Genomic DNA, 18,698 nt, shown 5'->3' with positions numbered 1-18,698 from the left:
TGACGTTGGAGGCGCACAGCTTGGCAGGTAACCCATACATAGGGCTGCACTGAGTCCAGCTTTTTCTCTCTCTGCAGATGCAGGGGAGTCCTGTCCTAACACTGACTTTTACGTAGTGACTCTGATCGCCACAATGTGTAGGCGGCTTTTGGTTCTCGTCATCCTGCCAGAGTTGAATTGCAGATGACCTTAGGCCATTCTGAAATGTTCCACTCTGGTTTTAGACCTGATTATAGCCAAGTGTTTCCCGTCAGTTTCTGGTGTGTGGAGATATTCACCTTGTTTTAAAGTTGGGCTCTATATTTATAATTTTTAGAAATAAACATATGATTACCGTGTCTGGAATGGAGGGGAGATGTTTAAAGTGTGAACTCCTTTCTCACTGCACTTTCATTTCATAATGCAATAGACTTTTATATGTGTTTCCCCTGACTTGGTTGTGACTTTGCTGTGGGCAGGGTCTGTCTTCTTTATGGTATCTTCTAGCATAGTGCCCGGTCCACTGTGAGTGCTTAATATATGTTGAACTGAATAAACAGTGAAGAGCCAATGGCTGGAATAAAGAAAGTCACTTAGCACTGACAGCCAGTCAGTAATGACTGCTCTGATTGCTCGAAAGCTATTAATTCGATTTACCGTGTTAGTTATTTGCTTGTTTAATTACCTCACATATGCTGTGTACCATGCTCTGTGTTTAGTGATGCAACTCTAGTTGGTACAGTGTAAGTAACTATTTCTAGCTCACTTCAAACCACTAAAGGGGGAATAGCTCAAATGCTGTAATGTTAAACTTGTAACTTCATTCCTTTCCTCCTACACACACTCCTAATTTTCCCTCAGGTTTTAATGACCATTTCAACCCCTACTGAAAGCCTTTTTGACCTATGTGCTTCTGTCCTATGTTCCCCTTTCCTCCTTCAAGGAACTTCACTAGAGTATTGTGATCACTTGGTCACCTCCCAGTCCCACTAGAATGAGAACAATCTGAGGGCAGGATTCTTCTTACTTACCTCTGTATTTTCAGTACCTGCTAGCACATCATGAGCACTTGGTTGTATTTTTATTATTTCCTTAGATTATTTAATTTTCTGGGGTCATTAGATATAAAGTGAGAGCACAGAGGAAAGACTCTAGTAAGAGGTATAAAAAATTATCAAATAATGACAGATGATGATGATTTCAAGAGGTAGAAAATGTTTTGGTGTTCCTCATTGCTCGCATCAGTATGTTGACTAACTTTCATAAGGAAAGGGAATATTGAGCACTTCAGAGGTCAGCATAGTGCAGAACTCAAAATTAACCTATCATCTGCATGTACACACATTCACATAGCTTTTCCCCAAACATTGCTGAGCCTCTGACCAACAAGAGTCTTTGGCTGCACCGAAAACAAAAACAAAACGGGCTTCCCTGGTGGTGCAGCGGTTAAGAATCCGCCTGCCAATGCAGGGGACACGGGTTCGAGCCCTGGTCCGGGAAGATCCCACATGCCGCGGAGCAACTAAGCCCATGCGCCACAACTACTGAGCCTGTGCTCTAGAGCCCGCGAGCCACAACTACTGAGCCTGTGTGCCGCAACGACTGAAGCCCGCGCGCCTAGAGCCCGTGCTCCCAACAAGAGAAGCCACCGCAATGAGAAGCCCGTGCGCAGCAACGAAGACCCAACGCAGCCAAAAATAAATAAATAAAAAAATAAATAAAAAGAGTTGGAGAGGAAGGTCATTATTTAAAAAAAAAAAGAAACGAAACAACCCCCCCCCAAAAGTAACCCACACCACTTGTCAGCTTAGCAAAGGACGCCATATGCTGTCTTGACTCAACCATGATTCAGATCAGCTGTGTTGAGAGAGAACCTCAATTACGCTACACTATAAAAAGAACTTCGTAGAGTGTGGTGACAGTTTCCTTTATTTTTACCTGTGCCATGAGCTGGAATACCGCACAGAACTACTTGGTAAGGTGTTCTGACTCAGCTTCAAAATACCAATGTGGTCAGCATGAACCACCCTGCACATCCAATTATCTTAAATGGACAAAGTAGACAGGAAGAAGTTTGAGCCAGCAAATCAAAATAAATAAGGTTAGAATTGTGACCAACCATGCCCCCAGAGGAGAGTTTCTCAGCTCTTTCGTTCTTCCAGTCTTTTGTAGTGGTCCCTGGACCCGAGGGTGTGGTCACTGGACCGTGGGCAAGGACACTCATTCAAAGACCAAGGAACCCTGGGGCTCACTCCAGGCTGAGTCAACCTCTCTGACGGCCACAAGCCCAGAGAAGTCACATTAGAGGTAAGAGAACGATTTGTAAGCTAGGGATATGCTCACGGTAGCCGTGGAGATTTTATATATAGTGCTTAGTTAAGTGCCAGGCACGGAATAAGCACAGTTTAAGTGTTAGTAGCTATCTTCCTCATTGAGAATATTACAAAACTCGATCAAAAGACACTAAAGAAAACATAAATGGTTATACCATTACATGATAGGAAACTGCAATAACGTAGAGACATCAGTTCTCCCCAAGTTGACCTGTGGTTTCAATGCCATTCAAAATAAAATCTCAACGGGGTTTTTGCTAGACATTCACAAGCTGATTTTCTAATTAAAATGGGAAACTCCTAGGTTTTCTGTTACTCTCTGACTCCCTTAAGGCTTTGTATGGATCCTTTTCTGACTCCTCAGCTTTTAAAACCCTTCCCGTGTGCAAAATTCCCTATGTCCTCAACCTCTCTGAATATTCCTTTCATCTTCTTGATCTAGGTGAAATACGGCTCACTTCTAAGGACAAACCTTTCCCAGAAGGTCCTCAAAGTGGGCTGTTTTCTCCTATATCCAGTGTACTGCTTGGCTTGAAGGTGTGTCGGTGTGAAGGTGATTGTCATTGCTGCTTTCAGAACTTTTTCCTCCAAAACCCCTCCAACTTTTCATCTCATGCCATCAGAGTATACCTCATGGATAATCTCTTCTGCTATTAAAAGATCTGTTGGTCCCTCTATGTCGTTCCTTAAAGAATTTAGCTCTAGTTCACTGTTAACTCTGCATTACTTCTGCTGTCTTAAATCTTGGTTAGTTTAGTTTTTACATAGATTATCCTTTCATTACCCTGGCCTTTTATTTCTTGACTTTCTCTCCTTCAGTGAACTTGGACACCCCCTTCCTCCCATCTCACCACACATTGCCACGTGCTACCCAGGCCTTATGATTAACCATGGCTGCATTCCCTCCACAATCTTAATTCCAAGAGTCCCACTCTGGCTGCCTGTTGGATCCTGTCTCTCCGGGTCCCCTGTTCCAACGAGTCTTCAACCCCACCAGGACCCACAGTCTGTTGGTCCTACTCCTTCCTATTCAGTGTGCCTTTGGTTCCTTATGTTCACATTTCCCTTCTTAAATCCAGTTTAGATCTAAGGATCAGTAATAAAGCATTTCCTTGTATACTTTCTCATTTCCCTTGCCTCTTCTCCTAACTTTGTCATACTTTCCTGGTAAAACTTCAGCTCTAGTTAAATCCAGCTTGCTGTTTCCTTTGTGTCTGCACCCAAATAACTGAATGAGGATGGAGAAAAACTTACAGCCATACTGATTGGTCTTTCTGTAAGTGGATGATCACTGACCTTGGGTAGGCATTTAGTTCTGCCCGGCAGTCCTTCTATTTCCCTAGTCCATTTAATTCTCCTGCTTTCCTAGTTAACTGCTTTATGCCTTTTGCTCTCCCTAAGTCTCCGTTGCCTCTCCCTCATCCTCATTCTCAGTTTCCTATTTTTCTGAAAAAATAGGGGCGACCAGAAGATAATTTCCAGGAACTCCCACTACCCTCTCTACCCCCTACTTGTATCTGTCCCCATAATTTGCCTTCCCTCTGTTAACTGTTGGTGAACTGCCTTGCTTCAGATGCCGGCCCCCCTCAGGTCTCCACTAAATTCCGCTCCCTTTTGCATACGTTGCTCCAACAATTCTCTTCCCCCCCCCCTCTTTCTTAAATCATCAGTTTTACCTTTTCTGTTAGATTGTTCTCATCAGTTTATAGATCTGCTGTAATTTTTCCCATCCTAAGAAAAATCTCTCCCCCATTTCCCTGATTTTTCTCTGCTCCCATTTATAATAAAGCTTCTCTAAAGAGTTTTTTATATTCACCTACTACAATTTCTCTTTTCTCTTGAACCCATTCCACATTGCCAAGTCCATTGGTCTTCATCTTAAATCCTTATCTTACTGGATTTAAGATAAATCTTAAAATCTTAAATCTTACTGGATAAATCCTTATCAGCTGCAGTTGATGTAGTTCATCACTTCTTTCTCCTTGAGACACCTTCTTCATTTGGCTTCTAGAACAACAACCCCTTCGGATTCTCCTCTCTTGTTGGCTTTTCTCTCTGAGGTCCAGAGCTCAGTCCTCAGGCCTCTCCTCCCCACCTACCTGTACTCTGCTGGCAATTGCATTCAGCCTTGGGGTTTTACTACTTTACATTTGATGGTAACTCTAGCAGTTTTCTTTAGCTGGACTTTTCTCCTGATCTCCAAACTTGTATGTTCATCTGCCTACTCCACATTTCCACTTGTATTTCTAGTAAGTACCTCAAATGTAACAAATCTCCATCTGAACTCCGGATTCCCCCCATCTCCATATATCTTTACAACAGTCTCCTCCAACTCAGTAAACAGCAGATACATCTGTCCATTTATTGCTCAGGCCAAAGTTTGGAGCCATCCTTGGCTCCCCCTTCTCAGATAACCCTCATAATAATTTATCATCAAGTCTTACTGGCTCCATCTTAAGAATATATTCAGAATCTGGTCCGTGCTTATTATGTCTGCCTCTGCCACTCTTTTCCAAGAACAGTGTCCTGACTGATCTCCTGTTGTCTTTTCTTTCTTCTGCTATGATCAGTTCTTTACAGAATAGCCAGAGGGATCCTTTCAAAGTGAAAGTCAGGTGATGTCACTCCTCTGCTCAGAACCCTCCCTGGGTTCACATCAGGAGCGGAGGTTCTTTCAGTGGCGTACAGAGCCTGTGTCTTGGCCCTGAGTCACTGGATGCTTCCACCAAGCCCCCTGCCGTTCCTGTGATGCCTTTGCCTGCCATCCAAGCTCTTCTCACAGGAAGGGGCATAGTTTGCTTCCTCACCTTCTTCAGTTCTTTGCTCAAATACCACTTTTTAAATAAGGTCTTACATACAAAAATCTTTCTCTACCTAAGACTATAAAGACATTCTCCATATATTTTCTTCCAGAGTTTCATAGTTTTGCCTAACATGTATTCCTAAATCCATGTGGAGTTACTTTTAGTAGGATTCTACATAAGGCTCCAATTTGTTTTTTTCTCATCGGATTGATAGTTGTCCCAGCACCTCTTCTGGAACGGCCGGCCTTCACCTGGGACCTTTAGTGCCAGCGCTGTCATTTGCCAGCTTTCTCTGTGTGCACGGTTCTCTTCTGGACACTGTCCACTTCTGCGCATTTCACTTCGCTTCGCTTCCTTTGCTTGGTATAATGCATTTGAGATTCTCTTCGTTCTGATGAGAGACGAATTTTGACTGTGGTGAGGACATTGGGGAAGAGGGAAGCATGTGACTTTTCGGGGTGGGGGGAGAGGGCTGATATATTTGGAACCCTTTAAAGCTGGTATCGCCAAACAATGATCTGTGGGCCAAATCTGACCTACCACCTGTTTTTTGGTTTTTGGTTTTTAATTAATTAATTTCTTTATGGCTGTGTTGGGTCTTCGTTTCTGTGCGAGCGCTTTCTCTAGTTGTGGCAAGTGGGGACCACTCTTCATCGCGGTGCGCGGGCCTGTCACTATCGCGGCCTCTCTTGTTGCGGAGCACAGGCTCCAGACGCACAGGCTCAGTAGTTGTGGCTCACAGGCCTAGTTGCTCCGCGGCATGTGGGATCTTCCCAGACCAGGGCTCGAACCCGTGTCCCCTGCACTGGCAGGCAGATTCTCAACCACTGCGCCACCAGGGAAGCCCCACCTGTTTTTTTGTTTGTTTTTTTGTTTTTTTTTTAAAATGGCCTTTGAGTTAAGAATTATTTTTATATTTTAAATGGTAGGGGAAAACAAATGAACAAAATTTCATGACGCATGAAAATTATATGAACTTTAAATTTCAGTGTCCATAAAAAGAGTTTACTAGAACACAGCTGTGTTCGTTCGTTTGGATGTTGTCTATGGCTGCTTTTGCCCTGCAGCAGCAGAGAAGTTGTGACAGAGGTTGTCAGGTCCTCAAAGCCTAAAATATTTACTCTCTGGCTCTTTACAGAAGAAGTTTGCCAACCCTGCAACCCTGTCTCAGGGAGTTGTCTCCGCTTGAGTATCCTGGATGTGACAGAAGAGGGGAAGAGAGTATATAAAGGAGAGTTTTGAGGTCTGCAGAGATGAATTTCAAACTTTTGCCCAGGCTCTTTCTGATAGGAGATAGAAATGTTTTTATTTTCTGTTTTTGTTCACCTAACGCAGTCAAGTCAGTAAGGGGTTTATGGTTTTAAATAACAACCAATGATTGTTATTTTAATCTCTGAACTTGTGTGTATTCTAATAGTTTTTCTCAGTGACAGTGGTTAAACGACTCTAAACCACGTGTGTCAATTTTTAATTAAATGTCGGGTATTTGAATGAATCTTTTAACCAGGATGTAAGTCTTAGTCATAGTGTTAAATGACGAACAGTTAGTCTCCTTTTCAGAAGGAGGTCCAGCCTGATGAATTGACTGTAAGATGTGAGTACGGATGGTATGTTAGGCCTATCTAACCTGTGCTGTAATCACCGGTAGTTTTCTTTAATTTTATTCAAACAGGACTTGTCAAGATTAAACCTGTTCAAACTTGAAGGAAGTGAAATTCTACCTTTTGTATAATTCAAAGGCTGTTTTTGTTCTGTAATGTAACATTTCATTTATAAGTTGTCTTCAGGGTATACATTCATTCCTATGTAAAAGGAATGTCTAATGGTTGAATTTTAATTGTCCTTCTAAGTACTTTCGGCCTTCTGTGAATGAAGTAGCTAAGCTTCTTAAAGTCATTGTGAATATTTTGTGTTAGTTTGGTTAAAGCAGAAATGACAGCGATTTTTATTATTAATAACATTTGTAATATACAAGCGATTGACTGATCTTTACTGGTTATTTCACTGTCGTTAATCATTACACATACTTAGCTGTGCTGTCTTGACAGTGAACATGGAATTTGCAGACAGAGTACATTAGGACTCCTTTGGATCTGTAATGCCAAATAGCTTTCTTTCAAGACTGTGGAGAAGGTAAAGAGGTACAGAAGAGAGTTAAATGTTTTCATAGTAGTTACTGTTAATGAAAAGCTTTTTTTGTCCTCATCTCATGAAAGTTGTTAATTTATTATATTGTATTAAAATATGGTGAATAAAATCTGTAGATATTATATGGCTCTAGAGGAAAAGTTTTTTTTTCCTTTCACCCTTTATAGAGGGGTATACAATATATCTAAGAAATAGTCTCTGCTTTCAAGAAATTTAAAATGTAGTTAATTGAGTTACAACCCCTCACCTCTCCCTCCCCCTTTAAGCTTACCCATTCAGTGGGTAAGCTTATCATTCAGTGGGGAAGGAGAAATTAGATGTTTCTTAAATACCAATTATAAGATATCAACATCTTAAGATATGACCATTTTTTTTCAAATTTTTGGGTCCAGGATGTGTGAATTTCTTAATGGGAATGGACGAGTTGAGCTAGTTCCTCAGTGTTTCCCTTTCTCCAGTTGCTGCTGCAAAGTACACTGATTTCACTGCTCCCATCAGGCCTGGCGCCTGGCTCAGGGCACATGCTCAGTAAGTGGGTTACATGACAAGTCTGTGAAGCAGTTAGATCCCGCTCTGAATATGTGAACAGTCTCATCACCGTTTTAAACTTGAATTGAACAAATGCAATTAGTGAATGCAGGTCTGGGCCCTAGAGATACAGAAAAAAATAAGGTAGTCTCTATTTTTCTGGGATTCATAGTCTAGCTGGGGTGATAGACCGCGTCGGTGAATGTAATCTGAGTGGGTGAGTGCTATTCCGTTCTGTGGACCGAGCTCCAGGGCCGCGTAGAGCTGGGCTGCGGCTCTCCTGAGTACTCTGAGTAGCAGCGGAGTCCCACCAGGGCTGTGAGTTTTCAGAGGCCTGAGAGGAGCCCCCAGGTTCTTCCAGGCAGAGGCTTGGGTGGGGGTGGTGTGAGAGGGATTCTGGGGGAGCGCATACATGTGAACAGACCCAGAGGATTGCCAGTGCTTGCTGGTTTCAGGAATCCATGGGGAGGACAAATGACAGTGATCACAATCCCAGTACATTTTCTCCTTATACCGCGTACGTGAACTGTTGTATGCTGGGTAGATGCTGCTGTGATTACTCTTTAGTAGCTGTTAATAGTTACTTGTGGGACTTCCCTGGTGGTCCAGGGGGTAAGACTCCTCGCTCCCAATGCAGGGGGCCTGGGTTCAATCCCTGGTTGGGGAACTAGATCCCACATGCATGCTGCAACTAAGAGCCCACATGCCACAATTAAAGATCCTGCATGCTGCAGTGAAGATTCCGCGTGCTGCAACTAAGACCTGGCACAGCCTAAATAAATAAATATTAAAAAAAAAAAAAAGTTATTTGTGTTTCAGGAATCTTTTGCTTGGCCGTAGTTCAGGTAAACATTTTTCTTTTGGTTAAAAGTGTAATGAAGGAGAAAGGCATGGTGTATATGTGACAAATTAACATGTAACATTGGAAATTATTTAGGGTGGTTCATGAACTTACTAATTGTTCTGTGGTTGGAATATCAGTTACCCCGTTTTCCTAAGAACAGTGCTGTTATTTTGTGTTGTCTATTATAGTTTGATTTCAAAGCTTTTGCTGTGCTAGATACCAGTTTTGAGTGAAGCAGAGGTTAAGATTTCAAAGAGTGACATCAGAGAAGACCATTCACAGTAGGAAGGTGGTGCCCATGAGAGAGGGAGCTTGTGAAGGACCCGCTGAAAGAAATCATACTGGCTTCTTTACCCCAGGTATAAACACACATTTCTTAGTCATCGTAGGAGAAAAAAAAAAAGAGGCTTTATTGTAGATTATTCGAGTTCTAGAGCTCTACTTTTATTTGACTATAAGATTAAGTAATAAATGTCATCAAAACTTTATGCAGGTGGGGCAGATAGAAGTAATTAGGTTTATTCTTTGTTGTAGAAATCATGATCACTCTTGGCATTCTTCAGAATGTTTTAAACCCGTGGGTACTTTCTTAGCGTGTTAATAGTGCCTGCACTATATTTAGTATCGTTCGAGCCCAGAGCACGCCTCCCCCAAATAAGCCTCAGTGGCATATTGATTTTTTTTGAATTAAAGTTACTTAAGAAAGAGCCAGTGCAAGAGGGACGCTCTGACCCTGCTCTCTGTTGAAAGCAGGCAGTAAATCTCCGTGTGAGAGGTACCCTCCCTGCATCTGGAGTCAGAAGGACACCCTTATCCCCAGAGGTGAATTTGGGGCCAAGAAGCCTATATAAACAAACCTTGTTTCCTCTTTAACGTACTACCCCAAGTCCAGACTCTCCTTAGATTCTTCACTAACTAAGCACCCAAAGCCTAAGTTTCTTTGTTCTGTCAATTCCTCAGAAATTTAGTGTTTCTTTGTCTAAAAAGTATAAAAGCCGCCTGCTATGGCCCACTTTTTAGGTCCCATTTCTGTGAGACCTCCATGCACACGAATTAAAATTTCTTTTTCTCCTGCGTGTCTGTCAATTTTATTATTAGTCCCGTGGCAAGAGCTCTGGGGGTAGAGTGGGAATTGCCTTCTCCCCAGCAGCACCCACTTCTCCTTAAAGCTGTCGTGAGAGTGCTAGTGAATCTTCTTTTTGTCATGTTGTCACTGAAAGTGGCTTACACACTGCATTGTTTCATACAGTTTCTGAGGCGGGGCTAATGCTGCACCTTTGAACTTTCACTTTTTTATTTGGTCGCTTAATTGCTGCGACCCTGAGTCAAAGCTGTGATCACCATTTAGAGCGGGCCGACGGGGGGAGGTGGGGCAGGTTATTTTATGCACGATTTCCCAATTTTTAATTGATTAATTTATATTCTGCCTCTTTCCAAAAACAAATCTGACGTGCCTTAAAAAATAAATACAGTTAGATAAAATGAAGGTAAGGGAGGGAGTTGGAGGGGAGGGAAAAGCCAGAAATAAGGTTAGTACTCAGAAGTCATGCTGAGGGATTCATAGTGTTAAAGATGGTCGTGGGTTTGACTCCAGGCTTCTTACAGGCAAAGACAGAGGAGAACGTGATAAATCAAGTGATTTATATCATCCATCCTTAAGATAAAAAGGCGACACTTGGAGTACAAGTATTTATGGTCCTGAAGCTCGCGGAGGGAGTGTCTCCCAGGCCCCCCCCCCCCCAGCAAGCACAGCCGCTTGGGGCGCTTCAGTGGCCGTGCTTCTGGAGAAATGCGCAGCTCCCCGGTGGTCTGGCTTCATTTCATCCGGGGGTGAAATGTAGGGTGCTGGGATTCCACAGTGCGACCACAGGGAGAAAATTCCTATGGTCAGGACTAATCTGTAAGAGTCTCTTCAGTTGTCTAACAGCAATTTTTCTTCTGACATTAAAGCGGATTCTTGTTTCTTCAGGGGATTCATGGAATGAGGAAATGGGCTTGCATTTAGGTGCCGTGCTGCAGACAGAAATCCTTCTCTTCATAGCTGTGGAGTGAGAGCCGGTGCGGGCAGTGGGCCTGGCGTGAGAGGCCGTGGGAACTGCGGGGCCCGGTTGGGGGGCGGGGTGAACAGCCCCAGGTTCATCGCCCGCCCCGGGCACACACTCTCCCCGGAAGCGAGCTCGCTCTGTCTCTCTGTCCGTCTCCCTCTGCTTCTGTCTGTCTCCTTCCCTCCTTCCCGCTCCCCCGGCTCCCCATCTTTGTGGTTGAACGTGTGTAAGCTCAGAGCACTGCTTCTGGCTCTTCTATCTAAGAATGGGTAGTGTCTCTGCCCCCCAGGCAGTCCTTCATGAGGATCCTTTCTCTTAACGTTACTTCAGGTACACACTGGGTGACAGAGGACATGGTTATATTCTCTGTCTAGAACGTGAGATGCAGATATTCTGGTTTGACTAAGGGCAGACCCATAACCATAAACAGTCACCTTAAACGGGGGTTCGGGTTGTCGTGGGAGTGGAGATCCGACTGTTTCAGTTGGACTTGTGGCTCCACAAGTTAGTAGCTGAGGGATGCGGGCACGTTACAGAGACTCTTCTCCGTCTCGGGTGTCTCGCCCTTAAAATGGAGAGGACGGTACTGGCTTCATAAGGTTAATGCAAAGATTAAATGAGATAATACAGGGACAGGTTGATAAGAGCAGTGCCTTGGCGAAGTGCTCAGTGTACGTAGCTCTTTTGTGTCGTAAACTAAGGAGCTGGAACAGATAGGCCTAGCTTGCCTCCCCACAAAATTAAGCACCAGCAGTGTTCTGAAAAGGACATTTGGAAATGTCTTTTTCTTTTTTTTCTGGTTTGTAACAATTTTATCCTTTTTCAGAGAAACAGCACCCAGGACTATCTTCCAAAGAGTCCTGGATATCTTAAAGAAATCTTCTCATGCTGTTGAGCTGGCCTGCAGAGACCCATCCCAAGTGGAACATCTGGCTTCCAGTCTGCAGTTAATAACGGAGTGCTTCCGGTGTCTCCGGAATGCTTGTATTGAGTGTTCTGTGAACCAAAATTCAATCAGGTACTATTCTTTGTAGTTACATATAGGCCTTTGATAATATCTCTTTGTGTACGTGCATGCTGGTTCTGTCATGTTGGCCTATTTGTTAGAGATGGTTTTGGCGTCACAGTCACCCGTGTTTATTAGGAGACTCTCTACGTCTCCGGGGACAAGTGCTCTGCAGGACTTGTTGTGGGAGACTCCTGGATGAGTGCGTAATGGGACAGCATGTTTAACATTAGGGGTTATTTAGGTTTCTCACTTGTATTTATAATGTTTTGAGGGATTTGGTTTTTTACATAACACAGTGATTTGAACTTAATTTTGATCCTTTGATTCTAGATTCTGCCTGCCTAAATGCATTTACAGTTCTGGACTTCACTTTTCTTAGTTGTAGGTGTTGTAATTAGTTTTCGTGTTTTAATTAGTTGCCCTTGTGTTTACTTCGAACAGGGAGCACGATGTGAATTTCTAAGACGGTTTATCTTAAGCGTTCCTTAAGATTGTGTAAAGTTGCCAGCTACTGCCACGTAATTTATAATGTACAACTAAAATGGAGTTACAAGGATGAGCAAGAGAATTGCCCCGTCCTGCTCTTGTTCTTTTACATGTTACACTCTCCTCCCAGAACGGAGCACCCTTCCTCTTTGATTTTATGGAATCTACTTTTTATTAACAATTTTTACTTGAGATGAAGTCAGAAGCCACAAAGCATGCTCACTTTAATTTCCTGGACTTGAATGTAGACAGAGCCCTGGGGCTCCCTGTTACTGCCATGGTGAGTGAAGTCGGGCTGGTCCAGAAGCCGATGGAGGGACTCCCTGTGCTGCCTAGACGGTCTTGTACCTGAGGCTTTGATATGATTAATGAGGTTTTTTTAGATCAAAGGAGAGGGAACCAAAAGAGAGAGTTGTTTAACTTCAGCACAGAATTGAACATGGCGTCCATATACAGATAAATGGATAGAAACAGTAATGATCTTGGTAGTAATAGTTAACATTGAAGAAGTATAACTAGTTATATGCTAGAAGCAGCAGGCCAGAGGCTAGATTATTTTGTCCCTTTCCAGGCAGAGAGGCCCTCTAGTGTGACGGGAGAGGGAAAGGAGAGACCTAGAATGGAAATTCTTACCATTCAGGGCATCAGCTCCTGGGAAAAACATTTTTGTAGTCAGAAAGACAACAAAGATTCTGGTAGGGGCTTTGAGGTCAACCTTAACTAAAGCTGATATTCCCGAGCCTGTCAAGATTCAGATCTCAACCAATATGTATTTTTCTGATGTTTTCAGTTATTAAAGAGTTAATTAAAAAGTAGGATGCTATTAAGGCCTAGACCTTTTTACATCTTTTGTCTGAACATTGCACTTTGTATGGACTGGAATTATTTTTTGCCAAGGATGTATGGAACATGGGGTATAATACAGCAAAGCAAACAATCTGAGTCATATGAAATTTCAGGAAGTACTCAAAGAAAACTGTTGAAAGCAGTTAGCTCTGCATGTAAACATAATCCCTATTGCTGGGGTCGCTATACTTTTACTGCAGAGAGCCAGATAAATAGTTCAGGCTTTGTGATCTCTGTCAGAGGGGCTCACTTCTCCCATTGTAGTACAAGGGAGCCATATGTAGTACGTGAACAAATGCACATGCTGTGTTCCAGTAAAACCTCATTTGTGAACATTGAAATTGAATTTCATAGAATTTTCATGTTATGAAGTTACATTTTTCTCCCCCCACCAAATCTGGCCATACAGAAGCAGGCAGTGGGCCTAGGTGCCTGGCAGCCATTTGTATGTGTAGAGGCAAGAGGAGAAACAGAGGTGGAATGGCATCTTCTTTTCAGAGGCAGGTGCTGAGCCCCTTTTCCCACCAGTCTTGTGTTCGGATAAAGAGGAAAGGAGCAATGGCTGTCTGCCCACCTGGCCTTGGGGAGGGGAGAGAGGATTCTAGCCTTGTGCACACCGACCCTGACCCTCTTCTTTAGCAGTGAATGTCTTGGCTTAATTCTGATTTATGTTGAGAAGAAGTGAAGAAGGTAGGGAGCTGTATGAGTTTCCTTTGCTGCTGTAACAAAGTACTGCAAATTCAGTAGCTTAAAATAACAGAAATTTATTATCTGACAGTTCTGGAGGTCAGAAGTCCAAAATCAGTTTTCCTGACCTAAAGTTAGTGTCAGCAGCAGGGCTGGTTCCTTCTGGAGTCTCTAGTAGAGAATTGATTCCCTTGGCTTTTCTGGCTTCCGGAGGCTGCCTGCATTCCTTTACTTCAGAGCAACACCGTAACCTCTGCCAGTCTCTTTCCGACTCTGACCGTATGGCATCCCTCTGATAAGGACCATTATGGTTACATGAGGCCCACCCAGGTGATTCAGGATAATCTTCCCATCTTCAAACCATTAATTTAATCACTCCTAGAAAGTCTCTTGTGGTATTTTCTGACCAGTTCTTATTCTCCAAAAACAGCTAGCAGTCCAACAATTCAGTTCCATTCTGACACTAACTACCTCAAGTTAGTGGCTTCAGATCCCATAACTTCATGACTCAGTCCCACAAGACTGCCCCACCTTGGATGCCAGCTGCAAATGGGGTACCCAGGCTACATTTCTGCCCAGCTGACTACAAATTCAGGGATTCCCAGGACACCCCTCAGGTTTGATAATTCAGTAGAACGACTCACAGAACTCAGGGTAGCACTTTACATTCTGTTACTAGTTTACTATAAAGGGACAGCCACCTGGAAGAGATACATAGGATGGGGCGGGGCACAGAACATCTGTGCCCTCTCCAGGCATGCCATCTTCTGAGCACTTTGATGTGCTCATCAGCCCATTCAGAAGCTTTCCAAACTCATTGTTTTGGACTTTTTGTGGAAGTTCCATCACATAGGTGTGATTGATTAAATCATCGGCCATGGTGATTGAACTGCCTTCCCTTCCTCAGAGGTAGGAGGTTGGGGTTGAAGGTTCCAGCTGTCTGATTTTAGGGCTGGTCCTTCTGGCAGCCGGCTCCCATCCTGCAGGCTCAGGAAGAGTCCCCTATTTAGCATAAGCTCAGGTATGGTTGAAAGGGGCTTGTTACGAATAACAAAAGGCCTTCCTCTCACACAGGAACTTCCAAGGGTTTTAGGAGCTCTGTGCCAGGAACTGGGGACAAAGATCAAATATAAATTGATTATATCACATCTCTTTGCCATGTAAGGTAATATAGTCAGTTTCCAGAGTTTAGTATGTGGACATCTTTAGGGGGCCGTTATTTTGCCTAGCACAGTCTACCCTTCGGCCCCTAAAGATTCACGTCTGTCCTATGTGCAAAATACATTCATCTTGTCTCAAGGTCCCCCACATTCTCGACCCATTCAGCATCAACTCTAGCCCAAAATCTCATCTAAGTCTCATTAGCTAAAAAGTCCCAAATCTTACCATCTGAATTACATTTGGGTGAGACTCTGGGTATGATTCATCCTGAAGCAAAATTCCTTTTTATCTTTGGACATGTGAAACTAGACACGAAGTTGTCTGCTCCCAAAATACAATGGTTGGACAGGCCTAGGATAACAGTTTTAGACATTACCCTCTAAAAGCGGAGAAAATTGAGGGAAAAGAGGAGTCACTGGTCCCAAGCAATTTCAAAATCCAGTTGGGCAAACTCAGGTTTTGAGGCCTGGGAATGATCTCTGTGGCTTGAGGCTCTGCCCTTGGTCCTACCCTCAGAGTCATCCTTCCTTTTTCTCGAAGGGTAAGGGTAATACATGTTTTCAGCTGAGTAACTTTATCAGCCTCTTTCCTGCCTGTAGGATTTTGGGAGTTTAACAGCCTTCTTTCATTTCATCCTTTCTCTGTGCATTTCATCCAGGTTGGCAGAGTTTCTACTGGTATGACATTCTCAAAAACCTTGTGGGTCTCACATGTATGTCATGGGGAGTTATATACCATTAGGCAATCTAGGGTCTGCCATAGAGCTTTCTTAGATAACCCCATCTCTATTCCTGATTTCTGCTGAGATGACTGAGGGGAATGAGTAACACTCCTAGTCTCTTTAGAGAGCCCTCTGTGTAACTGAACACCGACCTTCTGGTTCTTCCAAGGCATTAGCAAAAGGTCGTCCAGCCACATCCTTGGCTTTCTCTCCAGAGCACAGTTTCCTCACAGTGAATAGTCTAGTTTTAGTGTCTTTTGCGATCCAGATAGACTGAGAATTTCCCAAATCATACCTGGTTCCCTTTTAGTCTCCTCTGTCTCTCCCCTCTCGCATTTTACCATACGCACCAAGAGGAAATCAGGCCACACCTTCAACGTGTTGCTTGGAAATCTGCTCAGCTAAATATCCAAATTCATCGTTTTGCTAAGCTTCTGCCACTGTAGAAAAAGGATCGTTCCGTCCAGTTTCCAGTAACGAGTTCCTCATTTTCTTATGATATCTCACCAGCAGTGCCTTCAGTGTCCACATTGCTATTCAAGGCATCTAGGCCTTTTCTGTCCTGCTTCTCAAAATTCTTCCAGCCTCTGCCCATTGCCAGATCCCAAAGCCACTTCCACGTATCTGTTTGTTACAGCAGCACCCCATTTCTGCTACCCACATTAGCTTCCTGTTGCTACTTGACAAATTACTAAAAACTTAGTGGCTTAAAATAACATATTTATTATCTTACAGTTCTGAAATTCAGAAGTCCACAGTGGGCCAACATGGCTGAACCCCTTTTGGAGGCTCTAGGGGAGAATCATTTTCCTTGCCTTTTCCAGCTTGTAGAGGCTGCCTGCATTCCTTGGCTCATGGCCGCCCTCCCTGACCCTCTAGTATTCCTCTTATAAGGACCCGTGTGATACATTGGGCCCACCTGGTTAATAATCCAGGCTAGTCCTTTCATCTCAAGGTCCTTAATTTATTCACGACTGTAAAAGTCCCCTTTGCCATGTAAGGTAACATATTCACAGGTTTTGGGTATTAAGATGTGGATGCCTTGGAGGGCCATTATTCTGCCCACTACAGGAACTGTTAACCGGTAGTCTCTGCATTCATTGTGGATCATAATTTGAAGTGCAGGTTTAAGAAAAAGAATGTGTCTAACTTTGTCCTTTTTAAAAACCTTATACAGGAACTTGGATACAATTGGTGTTGCTGTTGATTTGATTCTTCTTTTTCGTGAACTTCGAGTGGAACAGGAATCCCTGTTGACAGGTAATTTGCAGTATGATTCATGGATTACTTATATCTTTGAAAAGGATTTAAATACCAGTACTCTGAGTATTACAACATTCATTAAAGCAGATGGTTCTGTATTTCATGATACAGAGAAACTTCATTAGTGATATTAAAGAATTATCATAGAAGAAAGTTGTAGTGACTTCCAATTTTCTCCCTCTGTTGTGGGCTAAATTGTGTGTTTTCCACCCACCCCGCCTTCCCCAATTCATATGTTGAAGTCCTAACCCCTAGTGTACTTCAGAATGTGATTATATTTGGAGACAGGGCCTTTAAAGAGATAATTAAGGTAAAATGAGGTCATATGGGTAGACCCTAATCAAGTGTCACTGGTGTCCTTATAAGAAGGAGAGATAAGGACACAGGTGCAGAGGGACGACCATGTGAAGACACAGGGAAAAGATGACCACCTGCAAACCAATGAGAGAGGCCTCAGAAGAAACCAGTCCTGCCGACACCTTGACCTCAGACTTCTAGCAACAAAACAGAAAACAAATTTTTCTTGTTTAAGGCACCCAGTCTGTGGTACTTTGTTATGGCAGCCCTAGCAAAGTGATACAATGTCTTTTAATATGTGTCGATGTGGCAGGCCCTATTCTAGGTGTTGGATGTGATCTGAACAGGGACCAGAGCAGTCAGAAATCTCTGTCCTCAGGTGTGTACGTTGCAGTGAGGGGAGCCTTGTATTAAATATATTAAATAAGGCAAATATACAGCATGACAGAGAGGGAAGTTAGCTCTGATTGTTAATAGCTGTTGATAGGGGATTAAGAGAAAAACCAAGCTCCTTAATTTGAAGACCAGGAAGCTTTTCCAGACTTTTTGGAATGTTTTTGGTTCTTGAACTACTTGCATCAACACTTCTCCTTTGGACAGGGGTTATTATCATACCATTATATTTAAAAATAAAAGCATAGAATTTTAACAGATGATCTCTTTATCCAAGGAATTGAAATACTTGTGGGTAAACCTAAGTCATTTAATAGAACATCTCAAAGTAAATATCCAGCTTATAAAATGTACTAGATTGGAGGTTAAAAAAAATTTTTTTTAGTGCTAGTTCAATGAATAGTTACTTCAATTGAGAGCTCTCCAGCTGTATTTAAAATATGTTGATTTAGATACAATTTTTAATGCCTATACTTACTATATAAAGTGAAGCATGCTTATCTGAATGTTAGTGGGGAGGCTGCTGTGAGAAGATAGAGAGAGAATTTGAGCTCGTCTTTCTTCACAGGCATAGAGACCGAGGCCCACAGTGAAACAGGCTAACTGAACTGTCAGAGGTACCACCCGGCTTGGTTTAGTTCTCATTCTACTCTGTGATTTCTTAGTGTTTTCATTTAAAACTCATTTGTTAAAATTCCTGCGTCTTTCTATTTGATTTAGGATTCTTCCTCTGGGACATTGTAATTATTTTTTGAACTAATTAAATTCTAAGAATTGGCACACAAAGTGTTGGCTCTAAGTTTTTTGGAACAGCAGTAATTTCTTGAGTATTCTCAATTTGGTAGGGTGTAGCATTAGGTTGTAAAGTGTTTTAAAATGTTGTATATTTAAAAGTATTCTTGTAGCTCCATTTTGTGATAAAACAGAAGCCTCAGTGCTCAAATTGGGGATTAAAAATCAGCAATAAAATACAGATTTCACTCTCTTGTATGGAAAGGCAGTTATTTTTGAAGTCTGACTGTGGTATGATAATTCAGAAAGAGAGTTCAGAATGTACTACGCTTTGTAATTGCTGAAAAAAACACCGATGTGGTGGGTAGTGTCACTGACAGAGCTGAGGAACGAGGGTGGGCAGGAGTAGGTTTCTCTGGTGA

The 18,698-nt window shown here is 42.7% G+C and overlaps 1 protein-coding gene across 1 annotated transcript in view; it reads left to right on the top strand.

Moving 5' to 3' along the window:
• The window catches only part of ATXN10 (ataxin 10), a 156,191-nt gene that overhangs the window by 10,562 nt on the left and 126,931 nt on the right, over positions 1-18,698 (top strand). Inside the window, exons 2-3 of the mRNA XM_057556206.1 lie at positions 11,508-11,699; positions 16,769-16,851. Coding sequence (XP_057412189.1) covers positions 11,508-11,699; positions 16,769-16,851 — 275 coding nt within the window. The remainder of the gene's footprint in view (positions 1-11,507; positions 11,700-16,768; positions 16,852-18,698) is intronic.

Source organism: Balaenoptera acutorostrata, chromosome 11 (assembly GCF_949987535.1).
Source record: "Balaenoptera acutorostrata chromosome 11, mBalAcu1.1, whole genome shotgun sequence".
NCBI classification, from domain to species: Eukaryota; Metazoa; Chordata; class Mammalia; order Artiodactyla; family Balaenopteridae; genus Balaenoptera; species Balaenoptera acutorostrata.
Note: the sequence above shows the minus strand (reverse complement) of the source record. Positions and strands in the feature narration are given on the sequence as shown.